Raw genomic sequence first — 18,942 nt, forward strand, 5'->3', positions numbered from 1 at the left:
TAAGGGGAACATAAATAAACAAAAGTTTGCGAGAGCCAAAATCAAGTTTCAAACAGTTCCAGATGTTAACTTGAGAGCCTCGGTGTTCTTTGATGAGGAGATTGTCCTTATATATTGTGCGAGTTCTATTTTTAATACAAGAAGTTCAGGCTTTCTGCCGAGGACTTTGCTTTTGTGCATGTGAAGTTTTGCCAAAACTAACAAACATATTTATAAAGAAGAAAGCATCACTGTCCTTGTGTTTAAAATGATAACAGCCAAAGATAAAGTCCTTGTAGTATAACTGAAAATTAGGGAGAACAGTAATAAACTTGTGGAGGTCCTTCCAGAATTTACATGTACATGTACATTACTGGTACATTGTATCTCCTGAGGAACTCAGAGTAATTATATAAGAGTCCATCTTCTCTATTTAACTGACTAATCAAGATTATTAAGCCAGTTATTTAAAAAAAGAGTTTTATTTTTATAAATAATATTGCAGTTATTCCAAATAAAACCGTTTTGTGGAGAGAAATTGTGTTTGTAAATCAGCGCCCATGCCAAAAGAATCTGTTGATGAAAGTGAGAAAGTTTCAGTGGTATTTGTGGAATACTATAACTGCAGAGCAGCAGGAAGTTAAGGCGCCTACATTAGAGAACACATGATGTGAGATAAAGTTCCAGATAGAAGTGGGATTCTTTAAATACTTTTTAATCCTCTTTATTTTAAAAGCATTGTTAAGAGCACCACAATCAATAAAATTTATACCTCCTTTATCATATGAATTTAAAGCTACTGATTTACGCAAGCAGTGAGTTTTATTTTTCCATAAAAAATTCTTTATAATAACTTGTTAATTGACTTACAGGTTGTATTATCAACATGTAGTGACTGAGCAGCAGGTTAGACGGGAGATACCTTCAGCCTCCGACAGCAGAACTCTTCCCTTCAACGACAGGTCTCACTGTGATTTTTTGGGATTTATCTATAATAGGAATGAAGTTTGTGGAGCTCATTTTTTATTATTTGAATTCCAAGGTATCTTACAGAGTTTCTTACAGGTATTCCATGAATTGAAGTTGCTAAACAACTTTTAACTGGTAAAAGTTCACATTTATGCAGGTTGAGTGAAAGTCCGGAGGCTTTAGAGAATGGCTGTATATTGTTAATGGCCACTGAAACTTGCGAGGCGTCTCTGAGGAAGAGAGCTGTATCGTCTGCCAGCTGACTTATGAGTATTTCTCTGTTAGCAATGACCAGGCCTTTTAAAGAACTGAGTTTAATGTGCGAATTACAGAGTCGCACAGAAAGAAGGAATAAATATACGGACAGGAGGCAACCCTGCCTCACTCCACGCTTTAGAGAGACTCTCGGGGAAGTACCAGTGGCAAGCTCTATGGAGCTGTTACAGTACAGTGTCCGAGCGGCATTACAGAAGGACTGACCGAACCCAAATTTATTTAAAGCTGTAAAAATAAACTCATGCTCTAAGGAGTCGAACGCCTCGTAGAAATCTAAAAAAAAGAATAAGACTCATCCTGTACAAGTTCTGGGTAATCTATTATGTCTAGAATTAATCTTATGTTGTTTGAGATATGACGATTCTGCATGCATCCAGATTGACTCTCATCAATAACTTTACCTAATACGTGTTTTATTCTATTAGCCAATATCTTATAATCATTATTCAGTAAAGAGATTGGTCGCCAGTTGTCTAGGGAGTGCACCTCTATCCATACTTTCCTTAAAAACGTCTAAAAGAAACGGGGCTAAACTGTCAGCGAACTGTTTGTAAAGCTCGGCAGTAAGGCCGTCAGTTCCAGAGGATCTGTTCATCTTTAGATGTTTTATAGCATCTGCAACCTCGATCAAAGAAATTGATCTGTCGCAAAGCTGACTTTCCTCCTCATTCAGCTGAGTGATTTTGTCTAAAGAATTTAAAAAAGTCAGACAAGCTTCAGGGCAATAACTAGAAGAATAAAGTTTGCAATAAAAGTTTGAACAATATTTTGCTATGGTATCCTTATCATTAGAAATTGTCCCATTAATATTTAGTTGTAGGATGGAGTTGGTGTTAGATTGATGCCCCTCCGGTGGTCTTCCTTGGGCTCTCGCACTCTGGGGCCTCTGGATGTCTGGGGCCTGGATCTCCTCCATGCCTGCTTCATGCCCTGGGGGGCGGGGCTATGGCTCGCTACATCCTCTAGCAGACCATTACATGTGGAAACCATTTGAATACAAGCGCGCTGATCCACACAGGTGTGCACACGCGTGTTCACTGCTCGTAGACTTAAATCACACCTTTCTTGGCTGCTGCTTCGAAGCACATCTGTCCTGCGTGCTGCACAACAACATTGAATATTTAGTATTTACTGCTGTTTACACTTAGCTAGATTAATGCGATGGTGTTGTGTTTAGTATGTTGCTCTGTTTTTTTTGCTTGTTTTCTCTTCTTCTCTCAACAGGTGATCCAGGAGATTTTTTTTCTCCCCCCCTTTCTCACTGTCCCTCTCCCCTTCTGTTTTTCTTTTCCTTCCTCGTTCTTTCTCCCTTTCCTATCCCTCACTCATGTCTGTCCCGTCTGTAACATCTGAAAATAAAATATAATAAATAATAAAAACAAAGGTCGATCAAATGGACCAATACGGCAATGCCACGATGATCCATTTGGCAAAGTAAATCCATTGGGTCTCCTTGTTGGTCTTCAGACAATAATTCTGACGACTAAAGAACCAAATGGGACAGGCAAAAAAAAAAAAAAAGATTGATGCTTTTCAAGTCTGAAAAAATAGGCTGAATTCTGCTCTCCTTCTTCGAACCATTTTCTGAATAAATGCTCCGTCAGCTTTACGTTTGTAAATCTCATCCAACCTGTGCTGCAGGTCAACCAGTTCTATCTTATCAGATTCACTGAGGGTGTCTATTGGTTTGGAAGTCAGGCATGTGATCGTTTGTATCACCTGTGTCTCATCAGATCTTCTTTTTTTGCCAAATCACTGCTGTATTTTCTAAAGAGTTTTCCAATTTTATATTTCAAAAGTTCCCACTGACCTCGGTAGTAATGAAGGTGTTTGAGAGGCCGCTGAAGAACATCATCTCCTCCTCCATCCCAGACACCACAGATCTGCTCCAGTTCGCCTACCAATCCAACAGATCCACAGAGGATGCCATCGCCCACGTCCTACACACCACTCTCAGCCACGTGGACAAGAAACAGGGTAACTATGTGCGAATGCTGTTTGTTGATTACAGTTCAGCGTTTAACACAATAGTGCCCTGCAGACTGTTCACAAAGCTGAGGGATCTGGGACTTAACAGCCGTCTGTGTGCATGGGTGTTGGACTTCCTCACTGGCAGAACTCAGGTGGTGAGGGTGGGCAGGTGCTTCTCCAACAGCATCACCATCAACACAGGAGCACCTCAGGGATGTGTCCTCTCGCCACTGCTCTACTCCCTCTACACTTCAGACTGTGTGGCCACCCATGGCTCCAACACCATTGTGAAGTTTGCTGACGACACAGTGGTGTTGGGTGCCATCTCCAACAACGATGAGGCGGCCTACATGGATGAAGTGAAGAATCTGGCATTGTGGTGCCAGGACAACCACCTCCAGCTGAACGTCAGCAAGACCAAGGAGCTGGTGGTGGACTTCAGAAGGGGTCAGCACAGAGACTACAAGCCCATTATCATCAATGGAGCTCCAGTGGAGAGGGTGCAGTCCTTCAAGTATCTTGGTGTCCACATCTCCTCAGACCTGACATGGGCTGCCCACATTCAGGTCCAGACCAAAAAGGCTAGGCAGCGCCTGTATCACGTACGACAACTGAGGAAGTTCAGGGTCTCTCCAAAGATCCTCAGGATTTTCTATACAGGCGCTGTGGAGAGCATCCTCACACAGAACATGACATCGTGGTTCGGGAACAGCTGTGTGAAGGACCAAAAAGCTCTCCAGAGAGTGATCCGTACAGCAGAACGCTGCTGCAGGATTGCTCTCCCCCCGCTTCAGGACACCTACACCAGGAGATGCCGGACTAGAGCAGCGCAGATACTGAAGGACCCGTCCCATCCTGGCAACAAACTGTTCCAACTTCTGCAATCTGGTAGAAGGTTCCGCATCTTCCGGGCAAGGACAGAGAGACTCAAGAGGAGCTTCTATCCCCAAGCCATCCGTGCCCTAAACACACACACCCGCCCTCTCACATCATCTATAATTGACTGAGACAGGACTCTTCCAGACACTAAACCAAGGCACAATGTACATTTCAATTCCTTTAATTTTAAATATGTTTATATTGTCTATCCTGTAAAATAGTCAGATGTCTATTCATATTAATGTACAGAATTCACCTGCTTGCTGCTACTACTGCACATTCACCCAGTGTATATACTATATGTCTGTATATATATATATAATGTTCTTCATCTACACCCCCCCCCCCCAATTTTTGCACATGTCGAGGAGCGTGTCAGGCTACATTTCACTGTGTGTTATACTTGTATAACTATGCATGTGACAAATAAAGAACCTTGAACCTTGCTACAAAATGTGTTATCTGTGAGAGCTTTACTCCAATAAAGTTTAATGAATCTCTGAACTTCACAAATCACTTCTTTATGCTGAAGAATGGTTCTATTTAGCTTCCATTATGAGGTTTTAGTGATGAGGGAGGATGGGATTGATAAGCTAACCATTTTATGGTCTGAGAGTGGAGTAGGATAAATATCCGTTTAAATTTTCTCTAAACCTTTTGAGATAAGCCAATAATCGATACGCGAGTGCCTGGTTTGAGTCTTACTACACCACGTGTAAGCTATTTGAGATGAATGAGAATCCCTCCAAGAATCGACTGAGTTGAATCTTTGTGCCAACAGTCTTATGAATGAGTTAAGAGTCTGAAGGCCATCGGTCCAAATGCCTGTTAAACACTGTATTAAAGTCTCCACCAAAAATGATAAAAGAATTGGGATATTTAGATAAGCAGCGCAGTAGGCGCTCCTCCAACCTATCAAGATATAGTTTAATGTCCCTGTGACAGTTAAAACCATAAACACTGAGAGCTGCTAAACAGTGCGCGGGCTGCGACTGATGGCCATGAGACTGTAACCTTCTTCTTCTTTTCAGTTTAATGGCGGTTGGTCAACCAGCTTAGATGCGCATTACCGCCGCCTGCTGGACTGGAGTGTGGACATTTTAAAGAAATATAATCTACTTAGTTTTAAGAGTTTTAATCATCTGTGTTTTCTTAAATTAGTCGTTAAATGTATAAATAGGATGGCCCCAGAGTGTCTCAATAGATACATCCAGAGACAAGATAGTAATCGTATTACCAGGAGCAAGGTGAACGGCAACCGCAAGATATATCGCAGATCTACATCCGGTCAGTCAGCTTTTTCCATACAGGCCTGACTGACCGAGGAGCACACTTCCAACCGAAATCAGATTGATTACAGACATCAGATCCTTTACATGAAGGTTAAAGTTTGGTTAAAGGGAAATCAGAGATGTAGTCATTTTGACTGATGGTTTTAATTTTAATTTATTGTCTATTAATTGTATTTATGATGTAAGTTGGTTTTATGAAAATGTATGTTTTATTGTAAAATGTATCTATTTTGATTGAAGCCCAACAAGGGACAATTGTTGAAAATGAGCTATAAACGTATGTGCGTTACATCAGTTTCATGTTTTGTACTTGAACTATGTTAAACTGCACTGTCCCTTTAAAATAAATAAATTCAAAATTCAAATTAAGTGTTAAGTCGTGTTTTTTGCACTGATCGCACTTCTATGTACACCTAAACGCTAATGATAGCTAATTTCACCTTGTGTTTGTTTTTCATTTACATCAATGCTGCCAGCATCTCTGGATGGTCTCCGCCTCAGCAGCAACACAGATTTACATAAAATTGATAATTGATTAATTGTGTTAATTCATCCGTTTTTGTGTGTGTAAAAACTGTAAACCTATATCCAATGAGTTTGTTCATTTAATATTTTAAACTTGCATTAATGTGACACTGGAACTCACTGTTGTTGAAAATGGGCCTAAAATTTGACTTGTTCAGTTTTATTTATATATTTTTTATAGTTTAATCAAGGTGCCTTCACTCAGAGCTCCACTCTGAGCAGCACTTTGTAAGAGTAACAAGGAGAAACCAGGGTCATGAAAGGGCAGCCTGTGAAAAATCACTGTGTCAACGTATTTTCCATTGTTCACTCTTATATACAGTCTTGGATATACTATGTAATATATATTTTTATTTGTTTCATTTCTTTTTATTGTTGTATTGTTATTTATTATACATGGGGCGATCGTGGCTCAAGAGTTGGGAGTTCGCCTTGTAATCGGGCGAGACACTTCACCCGTTGCCTACTGGTGGTGGTCAGAGGGCCCGGTGGCGCCAGTGTCCGGCAGCCTCGCCTCTGTCAGTGCGCCCCAGGGTGGCTGTGGCTACAATGTAGCTGCCATCACCAGTGTGTGAATGTGTGTGTGAATGGGTGGATGACTGATATGTAAAGTGCTTTGGGGTTCTTAGGGACTAGTAAAGCGCTATATAAATACAGGCCATTTACCATATATTCTTCTTTTCTTCTCTTAACAGCGTGCTCTTTTCACTTAGAGCAGGTTTGCATACAGTTTCGGTTGTTCTTAAAGCACAATGACAATAAAGGTTCTGATTCAGCCATCGTTCAGATAATGGTGAAGAAAAGAGGAACGAAGATGTTGATGACATGCAGCAGTGGGAGTGAAAAGAGGAGTGGGGGATTCACCTGATGCTCTGAGCCTATATCAGAATAACAAATGACTCAGCAATTATTCACTGTGATTTCCAACATTTCTGCTCAATAGAAATGAATCTGATTTCCTTTCAAAAACAGTTACACTCTGCTCCTCTGAGCAGTAGTGATGTGCTTGGTCTGTGTGTTCTGATCATTTAGCTAACATCAGTACAAAGACTTTCTTGTCAGTTTGAAGTGGTCATTTAATAGTTGTCTCGTCTATGGAGCTTGGAAAAAAACAACTGGACTTCTTTAAGTTCCTTGAAGACGTTTCACCTCTCATCGAGCTTCTTCACTTCTAAAAGCAGAGGGTGCAGAGTCCTGGGTATGTAATCCCATGTGGGAGCCTTAAGAGGACCAACTATATTGATCATCCGCCTTATCACATGTACCGAGGTGTGAAAAAGGGCGTGGGTCCTTATTAGCAGAGGTTTTGGGTGAAGTTATTGTGAGACCTTATGCGACCCATTGAGATCACCTGACACAAGATGTGAGGGTCAGCGTCTGTTAAGCGTCTGGGAAGGAATCTGAAACGGCTTTGTATGGCAGACAGATGGCGTCAAAGATGGCTGCTCACAGTGGACATCGGTGGTTCTCAAGTCAAGTGGCTTTATTGTCATTGCAACCATGTGCGGTGGTACAGTACACAGTGAAAGGAGCAACGTTCCTCTGAGACCACGCTGCTACAGACAATCAAACAGGATTACAACAAACCAAAGCAAAGAGAGTGCAACGCCAGGCAGAACCGAATAATACAGACATCGCAAAAGTGCAACAACGACAGTGTGTTGTGCAAAAAGTAACTTGGTGTATGCAGGTGTGCATATGTGTGCATGAGATTGTGCAGATAAGCGCCTCTTTCAAACCATGTGAGATGTGAACATTAAGCCTGACCGTTATCGTTTAGATGCAGATATCAATCAGCAATCACAGACGGATTCCAGCTTCTACCTTGTGACAGGAAGGTTGTCTCGGCACAACATCCGGCAGCTGACAGCAGCTGTCCTCTGTTTGAAAACAAGGTCTCCGTCTGTGTCCAGTTGGTGGCGCTAATGCGCCGTTTTGCTTGCTAAGCAACAATAGATTAGATAGAAGAAGAAAGTTTGCTCTGGGTCGCACAGTTGCACGTGGGACGTGATCACGCCGTGTCTGTTCACTGAGGATCAACACAGGAGAGAAGCGATTCAACTCCGCGGGCTGCGTCCATTTCAGTAGTTTACGCCAGAAACGATGAGGCCAGGTACAGTAAGACACGTGCTTACGCTCGCTAACGCGGGCTGATGTCTGATCGTGTATTCGGTGAGTCTGTGCAGTCAGGTACACTGCGTGGACGGCCTACACGGCCACGTTATTGTGAAAACTACCGCAGACTTGGCTGTCTGAGCGCGTGGTTTGTTCACGGTGAGCCGTTGGTGTGTCCGCGCTGGCGGAATAAGTGCTCTGAGTTGAACACGCGCTGTGTCTCCTCGCACGTGTCTGGGACTCCGTGGGGCCCACACAGCGAGCTCCGTTACAACCAGAGTTACGGTTTTATTCCGCGAGGAAAAGCCAAAGTCGGGTCACGCCGGCTGAAACCCGTTCCAGCCGTTTACAGCTGTTTTCTGCTCCACGAGACGTAGCTCGCGCTAACGTTAGCCCGGTCTGTGTGTTTGCGGTTCCGTGAGAGTGTCCAAACATCACGGCCACGCGGAGCACGCCGCGAGCACGCCTGTCGTTCAAAGCCCACACAGGAGGCGGTGAGTCGAGTCTCAGCCCCGTTACTTTTATTAAGCGTGTTTCCGAGTGTGTGTTTGAACAGCCGCGTTGTGTGCGTGTTGTGCTGGGTCCCCCGAGTGGTCGGAGTCGGTGTTTAAATGTGGAGCGACCCGGGTTAACGATCCAAGATGGCGGCACTGGCGTAAGCAGCCACGCACTGGTTGCTAGATGTGTCTGTTTACACATATAATAACGATTCATGGTTTCAGGTTTCAGTCCTCGCATGGACAGAGGAGGAAGAGGTGGAGGAAGAGGTGGAGGCAGAGGAGGGTTTGGTGACCGCGGAGGACGAGGAGGATTCCGGGGAGGATTCCGGGGAGGAAGAGGTGAGACTGGAAACGTGCCGTTCGTATCATCACATCGTGGATGTGATCCTCAAATGCCAGGATGACGACTTGAAGCAATTAAAAGTATTTTTATTCAGGTATCTGCTAATAATATAATATTATAGGCTGTTAAGTTCAAATAGTGACAGTCTCAGAGTTAAAGCAGCTCACAAAACACTCTGTGCTCCACTTGATCACAAGCAGCAGATGAAGTGTTGCTTTGTATTTGTTTCTCCAGTTACCGAGCAATCTTCAACCACCGCGTTTTAACCACGCATTGAGCGCTCCACTCTTTCTTAACTCTTTAAGACCTTTAAGAACCAAGCCCGCCAGGGCTTATCTTTATATTTGCACATGCTGTAATAATAATAATGATAATAATGTATTGCATTTATATAGCGCCATTTTTTGGGAGCATTTCAAGTTGTTATATATCAATACAACCGTTATAGCCCACATTTTAATGATAGGTAGGCATCGAGTCCATAGTAACTGCATAAATTGCAAAAAAGTGCAATAAACTACAAAAAAAATCATTTGTTTTTTTACATATACTTCTATTCAGAGAAATTTAAGAGGCTTATCCCTCAAAACTGCAAATACAAAAAAAGTTGTACAAAATAGTTTCCAACCACAGGAAATTTATTTTGATGGTCTTCATAGTTTTATTTTTGAAATACACCAATTTTTATACACTGCAGGAAAAACAAAAACATAATGAAATGCAAATTTGCATAAAAACCAGCATGTGCATCAAAATAAACTATTTCCAGCTGTGCAGTTTGAGGATCCCGGAAACTATTGAGAAAAGCACAGAGTCAAACATGACAGAGTTGCAACGCTTGTCCACAGAGGTGTGTGTTGGCTCACTGATGCCCCGCAGTCTTACAGACAGCTGTGCAGCTCACATGGATTCAAACAGTGGAAAAGAAAAACGAGACCATCAGATGGTGATGAAGAGGTCCCATCTTCAGCAAACACTGGAGGTTAAGTCTTACAATGATGTGATTGCAGCCATCCCCCCACTCTCTGTGAATGGCACTCATGACCATTGTGATCGAGGAGCTGACCTCCAGCCCGTTGTTCCTTCAGTGGTGCTGGTTTCAGTCATTATGTAAATGTCCTGTTTGTAAGGTTGTAGACCTGCAGTCAGCTGACACTTGATGATGATGATGACGTTTCTCCCACTGAAAACATCCAGAAGAACAGAATCAACCTTCTAGGTTTTACCTACCTGGATGATTAAATCAAGATAAAAGTTGCCACGAAGTATACAAACAGTGAACTGACAGTCAGACCTCAGCTCGTCTGTTCTTATTCTGGGAAGAAAACATCAGTTTCCACGTAAATATGAGCCACATGACTCATTTCACTGTGGCCACTGGGCACGTTGTTAAAGCCATCATGGCAGTAATGTGTACCAAGCTGGGACCATCTGCTGCTGTTAGCAGCGCAGCCGTGGAAGGACTTGGTTGGTGAGCAGCTGCTTTGCCTTTTCAATGATTCTGTCTTTAATAAACAGTTATTTCTGTGGTAGGTGACTGGTGCTTGTCGTCATTCTGCATGAATTGTTTCAGTGTAAAGCAGGGGTGGGAGCCTTTTTCATATGATGGGCCATTATGTTTTTACATCGCCCTCCGAGGGTCATGCTGTTGTAAACACACACCTGAGGATGGAAAAAACGGAGCGAGACCCAAAAAGTCTAACTACTGGTTTGTTCTATAAACAAAACAGTTACTTGTGTATTTAATGATCAGCAAAAGGTGTCCAGCCAACGTCCCAGTGAAGGACAGAAATGCATCACTCTGCAACCTGCTGATCCAGGTTCTGGAACTTTCTCTTGTGCGCGGCTGTTTTTCAGGTGGAGGCTTCCAGTCCCCAGACGGTGGAGGATTTCGGGGCCGTGGTGGTGGCAGAGGAACCCCAAGAGGCAGAGGGGGTAGAGGAGGGAGGGGTGGCCGAGGTGGTTTCGGAGGAGGGAAGAAGGTCCTGATCGAGCCTCACAGACATGAAGGTGATTGTTCATATTTTAGAGGACTGAGGCATTTTCTGCACTGAAGGCTGGACTGTTTTGAGCCTCGGCTACAGTTTGTCACATTTTGTTCACCTTTCAGCATTTGCCTTCATTTGGAAGCGTGTGTGTGTGTGTGTGTGTGTGTGTGTGTGTGTCTCTCTCTCTCTCTCAGGAGTGTTCATCTGCAGGGGAAAGGAGGATGCCCTGGTGACAAAAAACATGGTGGTAGGAGAGTCTGTGTATGGAGAGAAGAGGATCAGTGTGGAAGTGAGTCCAGTTCAGCTGTTGCTGCTATGCCAAATATGAAAACGTGTGCTCTTCCTGCTGTTGTGACCACACTTTGAGTCGATGTTCGCTTCGGTCTTGGTAGGAAGGAGAGACTAAGATTGAATACAGAGCCTGGAATCCGTTCCGCTCCAAGCTGGCTGCGGCCATCTTGGGAGGAGTCGACCAGATCCACATCAAGCCTGGAGCCAAGGTCATGTACCTGGGAGCTGCCTCTGGCACCACAGTGTCCCACGTTTCCGACATCGTTGGACCCGTGAGTACCGCACACTTTCTCTTTGTAGCTGCCGAACGGGCAGACCACTGCTGGCAGTAGTGTTTGACCACAGGGGACGTGACAGGAGGGGCAAAGGGATCAAACGCACAATAATTAAAACTACGATCCTCATTCCTCCATCAAAAACTGGGGAACCGGACGGTGGGAAATCCCTGTGTCATGGGATGTTCCTAAAATGAAAGAGACAAACACGGCTCACTGGAGTTTCTCTCCCAGTGGATTAAAAATGGGGACAGAATTGGGTGGAAATAAAGTCATGAGTGGGCCAATGGGCTGCATCATCAAGATTTCTAGGGTGGTGTAGATTTAACACAGGAAACAAAAGCAGCTTGCATTGACATGAGTGTGTTGTGTGACAGGAAGGGCTGGTCTATGCAGTAGAGTTTTCCCACCGGTCGGGTCGCGACCTTCTCAACGTGGCGAAAAAACGCACCAACATCATTCCAATCATCGAAGACGCTCGGCACCCGCACAAATACAGAATGCTTGTTGGTGAGTAGTGTGATGCAGATGAGCTGGTGAAAGACGAACAGGTTTGTTTGTAATCCTTGACACGAAGGCGAGGGGCGGCCATCGTCCCATCAGGAACCTGCACGGTGAACACATGCAGAGCATTCACGTGCCGTCTGTCCCTCTGCAGGCATGGTGGATGTGATCTTTGCTGATGTCGCCCAGCCTGACCAGACGAGGATCGTTGCTTTGAACGCTCACAACTTTTTGAAGAACGGCGGCCACTTTGTTATCTCAATCAAGGTACGCTGATAACTGCCGTAACAGGTAACGGCTCCCTGAACGCTAAACTTTGAAGGTTTTAACGTTGTCTTATGCAGAAGTTCTCCAGGCTTTCTAAAGGTCTTTCACGGTTCCTCTTCGGCCAGTGGCTGCTGACCATTTTCACACGTTTTAGCTTAGGCTTTGTTCAATCTCAAAAAACGAATGAAGACATTTTCCGAGTCAGTTATCTCGAGTTACTGACCCACAAACATGAGTAAGTTTCTCACATGGCGTGATTTCTAATAGCAAATGTTGCTAAAGCTAAAGAGAATAAAAGGGCGTCTCCTGCTTCACTACAGAATGACTGTAGACGGCTGCTAAATCAGCTTATGTGTGACTGAATCCTTGATTTGGACTCAAACTAGTTTTAGTCGTGTGCTAGGATACTCGTGTGATGGTGAGGAATGTCTACCTGTTCAGGACTTGTTGTTGTTCGTGAGTCTGATTCCAGCTGTGCTCTTCTTCCTTAAGGCTAACTGTATAGACTCGACAGCAGCTCCAGAGGCAGTGTTTGCCTCAGAAGTGAAGAAGATGAGTGCAGAGAACATGAAACCACAGGAACAGCTCACGCTGGAGCCCTATGAGAGAGACCACGCTGTGGTGGTGGGCATCTACAGGTAAAGCGCCCTTAATGAGGCTCTGCACCCAGATTCACGTCCACTAACATTGGTGATCAGGAGAAACGGTCACAGGAAGCTGCTTAGCAACTCACCAAGTTGGAAACCAGTGTTTCCTTTGCATGTTCACATGAAGGGTCCCTGTATGGGTTACCAGACCTGACACGCTGCCCTGAGGGCACCAGGTAAAGTATGTGAAGGCTCCCTCGCCATTTTCATCCTCCTGCTGAGATGCTATTTCTCTTCGATTTTATTTATTTATTTTTTTTTACTGTGGACAAGGAGTTTGTAAAACACACTGACGTTACAGCAGGGAGGAGTGGCGAGACACCAGCAGCTGCGTCTACAACCCCTCAGATCTCTCAGGAAGCGTAGGTGCTCCTGACCTTTGTTCACGGCGGCGGTGCTGTGGGCAGTCCACCAAATGTTCTCTGTGGGAAATGCTGGAACGTGTCCACACAGTCTGCTCTGCACGTCCTAAAACCCATGATGACCTCTTTTGTTTTCTTGCTGTTCAGGGCACCAGGTGAACCTTGTCTGAGATGAGTCCAGCTATGCCCACTGTGACGTGATTATTTCTATCCGGTTGTTCAGTGATGACGTGATGAATCCTACTTCCAGGCCTAAAGTAGTCTGCGTTTAATATGGCTTTTGTGTTGTTAACATGTTTAATGTTATGTATTTTCTTCTATTTGATCTCAAAAAGCTCCTAAAACAGTCAGTGATCCCTGTTGACCTCCCTCGGCTTTTATTACCGCTAATCATTTATTTAAGCTCAGTTTTTAAAACCTTAGGATGTAACTACAGCCCAGCCCATGCAGCAGTATATGAATGACTAACCTCGTATTGTGGATGGATTATCTCAGTTGTTCTCCTGGCTGAAGTTTGGTCCTTTTACAGCATCCTGCCATGCGATTACATTTGTTCCTGACCACCGAGAACACTCACGTTAACTTTTATCCAGTGGAAAAAAGGTTAGCTTGTTTATATTATGCTAACATAGCTGTGTTGCTAGCGGTCACGTAGCACATCATTATATACCAGCTAGCCAAACTTCAGTAACCCTACAAACGTCACTGCTGTTTAGTTTTCTGTCTTCATTTATGCTGGAAGTGATAACAGAGCTGTACGTTTTAATTTGTTTCCAAAACCCCGCAGTCAGGACATGCTATATTGTATTTAGATAGAAGCTAGTGAGCTAACTCCCTGCTAACTTCTAACTCCGTTAAATGTCATAAATTCCGTTTTCATGGATGCCTGGATGTTAAACTCAATTGTTACACCTGGTAGAGCAGAACGCTGATCATTTTATTAAAGAGGAAAGACTTTAGACAGTTTTTCAACTCTCAGTAATGCCACAGTGATCGTTTGATATATGGACCTGCAGCGGAGTTTAGGCCCAGACACGGCTAGTGATGTCAGACTGAACAACCGGATTAAAGAGTTAGAGGGGGACGAGTTTGTAGAGCCGTTACAAAGTGTGAGTGGAGGAGAGATGTGGGCCGAGCTTCACTGTTTGTAAAGCTTGGCCCGATCGGTGAGGATGATTTTAATCCACGTGCAGGTGTGGTTAAGGCAGTATGTCTGGGGTCACTGTTAAAGGCAGAGCTGATGTCGATGGGCAGCATTGGCAGGTAGTTTCCGCTGCCCCGCCCAGATGTTGCAGGGCGGGGTGAGGAACCACACTGATGGTGCTCCTGCCTGTAGGGGAACTGGTGTGGATGAGGGGAGGCTGGCTGCCTTTGAATACCAGCCTCTTAAAGGAAAAACAAAAACCCCGGTTGATGACAGCGGGCGGGCGACCAGCCTGTCGGTCGGGCAGCCATGGCTGCAACTGCTGAACCTCCGGGTCAAAGGTTACATTTTCTGAAAGCTTTCTTTGAAGTGGATCCAACATAGTTGGACTGGAACAGTTGCTGAGTAACCTGGAACTGTTTATCAGAGTAACCATGTAATGTTGCTTTAGTTTTTAAAGAACACGCAGCCTAACATTACCATTGTTATCAGAAAGGCGGAGCTTATTCTGCTCAGTTGAAACTCAGTTAATCAGTTCAGTTTCCTGCCTCTGCATCAGGGCTCAGACTAAGGACTTGCACACGAGGCTTTTTAGCTCCTCAGCCTCTGTGGTTCCTGAGGACAGAGCTCTCAGCTCCTGCGCTGCGGCAGCGCCATCTGGTGGACTCCTTAAAAACAAAACCCAGCTGGCAGCAGCACAGTGGCTTTGAAGAAACAGCCTGCTGTCAGCTCCAGTCTGTAGTTTTATTTAAGGTTCATTGGAGGAGATGGAAGGAAAACCTCTCACTGCTTCCATTAAGAACTTGCTAACTTACCATTCAGAGTTCAGGTAATGAGCCACATGGATGCATAAATGTATTTATGTATTTATGTATGTGTCTGTGTTTGGAACCAGATCAAGCTGCAGCCGAACTGCTCAAAGAATCGTTTCTGACCTTTTCTGGCTTTTACTGTAAGTGCAGAGGCTCGCTGAAGGCAACATGAGAACCACATGACTACAGTCACCAGATCATGAACCACTTAAACACCTCAGCCATCTTACTAAGGACCCCCCTCCCATATTGATTTTCATTGAATTTGTCAGACACAGACCTGCACCAAAAACACTGCATGTGTCTGTAAACATAGTACCTGCTGTGTGTATCTGTGGTAACCGTGCATTTTCTTTTTTGTTCTCAGACCTCCACCAAAACAGAAGAAATGATGTGTGCGTGTAAGCTGGGCCGGAGGAGGAGAATGGATTTGCAACCTCCTTCTGGCACGTCTGCCGTCTGTCACCCTCCTCTTCGGCTTCAGGCACCGGTCTGCAGCTTCCTCCAAGCACATTGAAGCAGACCTTCAGCTGGGGTTTCTCATCCAGTCCTTTAATCAACCATCCATCTCCTCTGGTGCTTCCAGTTCTCACAGATCAGGTGGAGAACATTATGTGATACCTGGGTCCATCAGTGCAGTACCTTGTTTGCGCTGTGAAAAGGTCCCGTTGTTTATAATGTACATGTATACAGTAGATGAGGTTACAAAGTAACACACACTGTTGCGTGCTGTGAACCTGCCTTGTCCTGGGACTTTGGACCCAGCTGTTTGTGCTGAGGACCCTGATCAGTCTGACTGCAGCGAGGTTGCTTGTGTGCTCTGCTGTTTTGTTTGTTGGCTTCTGTGCTCCTGATTATTTTCTTAATGATTCTTTTAGTCTGTGACTGGCTCCATATTCTGAACTTGCACCCACACTGCTGGTATCTTTAAATGGTTAACAGTGGACCATTTATTCAAAGTGAATGTGTTGTTTTTGCTTCTTCGGGTGACAAACAGCGTCCATTATACACACTTCCTGTTTTGTAGCTGTTTGTTTGAACCAGTTTAAGTATTTTTCTGTTTTCCACATAGCTGCCATATTTGTTTTAATAAATGTTTTTGGTTGGTTATAATTGAACTCTTTAGCTAAATGCACCATCACACTGACGAACATTAATCTGACTGCACTCTTGGTTTCTTTGGTCCAGATTCACAGCACTGAGGTGGTTTTAAAAATGCCATTACTCACTCTGTTAGGTACACATGGTCAACGGTCTAATCATGCGGTCACGTGGCAGTAGCCTGATGCATTTAGACAACTCGCTGAAGTTCAAGCTGAGAAGAAAGGTAACTTTAATGACTTTGAACGTGGAAGGTTGCTGGGCCCTGGATTGTACGGCACAGCTGTCCCACAGGGTTGCAGAAAATGGTCCCCCCACTAAACAATGCAGTGAGCAGCAGTTCTGTGATACCTGCCACAGGTAAGAAACCAGTCATACAAATGCAACAGTCACTCATCTACTTGTTACAACAAAGGCATGCAGAGCAGCAGCTCTACTCAACGTGTCAAAAGCTGGAGCAGGAGCCCACGCAGGCCAGTCCTGCCGCTGAGAACGGGAAACGGACCGCAATCCGCACCGGCTCCAACCGGACGTCAGTCCTGAGTCCTGGCAAACATGGCAGCACGGCTCCATACGTGTGGTGTCAAGAGCCCCTGAGTACCAACGCAGCATCATTTAAACGCCACAGCTTACTGGAGCATTGTTACCGTGTCGTATCCACGCTGTAGCTGTGTGACGATGACTCACCGTGTCACTTCAACCGGTCAGCTGTGCAGCAGGTGTGTCATGCTGTCAGAATCTGAAGCGTTTCCAGCGCCTTCTTGAAGAATTCAGGCAGCTTTGAACCAACAAGTGTCCGTGGGTGCAGCTCCACGCTGACTTTGCGCGTCACTCAAAGACGTGACCGTGGAGCGCACAGGTGCTGGGGTACAACACTAACGACCACAGCTCAGGTTTCGCGCTGTAACCGCTCAGTCCTCCCCCCGACGAACATGAGTGTGTCCACCTGTTCTCAGGTGTGACGCGGAGCTCATGTGTGGACAGGTAGCACGAGCGCTGTGTGCGGCGGGTGTTTGGCCGTTTAGCTCGTTGCTGCCTGTGCCCGTGCTGTCAGTGAAACTCACATTAATCGCTTTGTGTAGTTACAGGAGAAACGAACTACTCGTACCTGCAGAGGAAAGGAAGTGCTCTCTAAAGTGGTGACTCGTGCTAGTTTGTGACAACGCTACCATCATCTTTTCGAAGCGTTACACGGTCTGCGTCGGGCAGACCTCTAAAATGATTGCTTTAGCACCATTACAGACTGAACTTTGGGAAGTTTGTATGATAGTATGCGGTGCGGTTTGTTTTGGCAGCCATTTTGTGGGAAATTTCTCTGGAACGCGCTGGGCCGTACTTGCCTAGTGTCGGGAGTGCGCTCTCAATGCAGCCCCTCTCCTTTGACCGATATTAACATCACAGAGGGGCTGGCCAGCATAGAGTTAGCTTTAGCCGTGTCTGCTAAAATACGGTCTTTCTCATAGCGTCTGCAGGTTCGGTCCGTCGGCTGGCCGTTACTATCAAACAGCCTGCACTTTGCGGACTGTCTTCCTTCAAATTCCAATGGCAGTGTTTTAATCAAGACAGCTAGCATGCTAGCTACTAGCTAGCTAGCTAATGTTAGCATCTTGCCTTTAAATTAATTGAGAAGAGGACGAGATCGCCTATTCAGTTGCCCCACGCTGTGGTTGCAAGGGACTTTGTTGTGCACCTGAGAATAAATATCGATCCAGTACATTAAGCTTGCTTAACAGAAAGAAGACTGAGTTCGAGGTGTCCGTGTTTGAAGCGGCGGGCTGCCCACCACCCCTTAGGCACGGCTAGCTGTGCTGCGCCGGCAATCAGTCCCCATCGACAGCCCCGCTCCTCGAGCTCCGAAGAACATAGACTATCATATTGTACTGGAAACGGGAAACCAGTTCCTGGCAAATAAGGCAACTCGACATTATTTTGGATTTCTGCTTTGAACGAAGGACAACTGACCTGGGGGAGGGGGCTCGGTTCGTGTGGACGAAGGGAAATAGGGGTTCCGAACATGGCTGCTAGTCGGAACTTGGTTCGACACACCGCCTGAGGTAAGAACTAGCCGGCCGGCGTTGGTCTTATTTATGGAGGAGTTGCTGGTTATGGTGGAGGCTGACACTGGGTTAGTGGTAACAGTGCTTGGTAGAAGAACGTTACCCTCTTTTCGCCCCTGTTACCGGCCTCGTGTTACCGCTTCTCCGGCGCGGCGCCTCAGATAGCTGATGAGGCAAAGAGGCAGGCTTCGACTGAAACAGGTTGGTCACCATTGCTGGTGCACAGTGGTTGATGTTGAACAGCTTAAGCTGGGGTGATGCGTCTCGGTGGCTGAGACGTGCCTTACGATAACTAGTCGTTACTCTGGCTTTTAATAGTGTGCAGCGTTGCCAACCCCTGCTCCTCCACTTTAGCCTGTGACTGACAAGTAACCATCTGGCGAGTTGACATAGTTGTGCTGGTCATTAAGGGACTACTGGTTAATTCGAACACAAGTGTCATACTGTGATATTGTGACCTGCCTCGCGTTAACGCGCGACATCCAGTAGACTGGGATGGGATGCCGGCGGAGCAAAACGGGAAAAGCGATGGGAGCTGAATGAGTGTGCTATTACACGATTGCATTAGAGACGTGTTGATTGTCCTCTAGCATATGTGCGAATATTCTGCTGTACCGCGAGGACTCGGATGAGTTTAGGTGACAT

General features: G+C 45.2%; 2 protein-coding genes across 2 annotated transcripts in view; both read left to right on the forward strand.

Moving 5' to 3' along the window:
* The first annotated feature begins 7,850 nt into the window (after positions 1-7,850).
* On the forward strand, positions 7,851-16,252 carry fbl (fibrillarin rRNA 2'-O-methyltransferase). Its single transcript, XM_085290525.1, has 9 exons — positions 7,851-8,004; positions 8,729-8,845; positions 10,707-10,859; positions 11,032-11,126; positions 11,230-11,400; positions 11,781-11,913; positions 12,062-12,174; positions 12,667-12,812; positions 15,507-16,252. The coding sequence occupies exons 1-9, from the start codon at positions 7,995-7,997 to the stop codon at positions 15,529-15,531; spliced, it is 963 nt and encodes a 320-aa protein (XP_085146651.1). The 5' UTR covers positions 7,851-7,994; the 3' UTR covers positions 15,532-16,252.
* A 1,289-nt stretch (positions 16,253-17,541) lies between these two features.
* dyrk1b (dual-specificity tyrosine-(Y)-phosphorylation regulated kinase 1B) overlaps positions 17,542-18,942 on the forward strand; it is a 58,006-nt gene continuing 56,605 nt past the window's right edge. Inside the window, exon 1 of the mRNA XM_085290527.1 lies at positions 17,542-18,294. The gene's annotated coding sequence lies outside the window, so the exon portion shown is untranslated. The remainder of the gene's footprint in view (positions 18,295-18,942) is intronic.

Source organism: Mchenga conophoros, linkage group LG11 (genome assembly GCF_057382185.1).
Source record: "Mchenga conophoros isolate Kocher_MC1m ecotype Shallow Benthic linkage group LG11, M_conophoros_male_GT1.1, whole genome shotgun sequence".
NCBI classification, from domain to species: domain Eukaryota; kingdom Metazoa; phylum Chordata; class Actinopteri; order Cichliformes; family Cichlidae; genus Mchenga; species Mchenga conophoros.

What these genes read in the sequence shown, in the direction of transcription:
- fbl (XM_085290525.1), top strand. An exon ending in CGAGCCTCACAGACATGAAG is followed by an intron (nt 10,860 to 11,031) that starts GTGATTGTTCAT and finishes TCTCTCTCTCAG; the next exon opens with GAGTGTTCATCTGCAGGGGA. An exon ending in GTGGTGGTGGGCATCTACAG is followed by an intron (nt 12,813 to 15,506) that starts GTAAAGCGCCCT and finishes TTTTGTTCTCAG; the next exon opens with ACCTCCACCAAAACAGAAGA.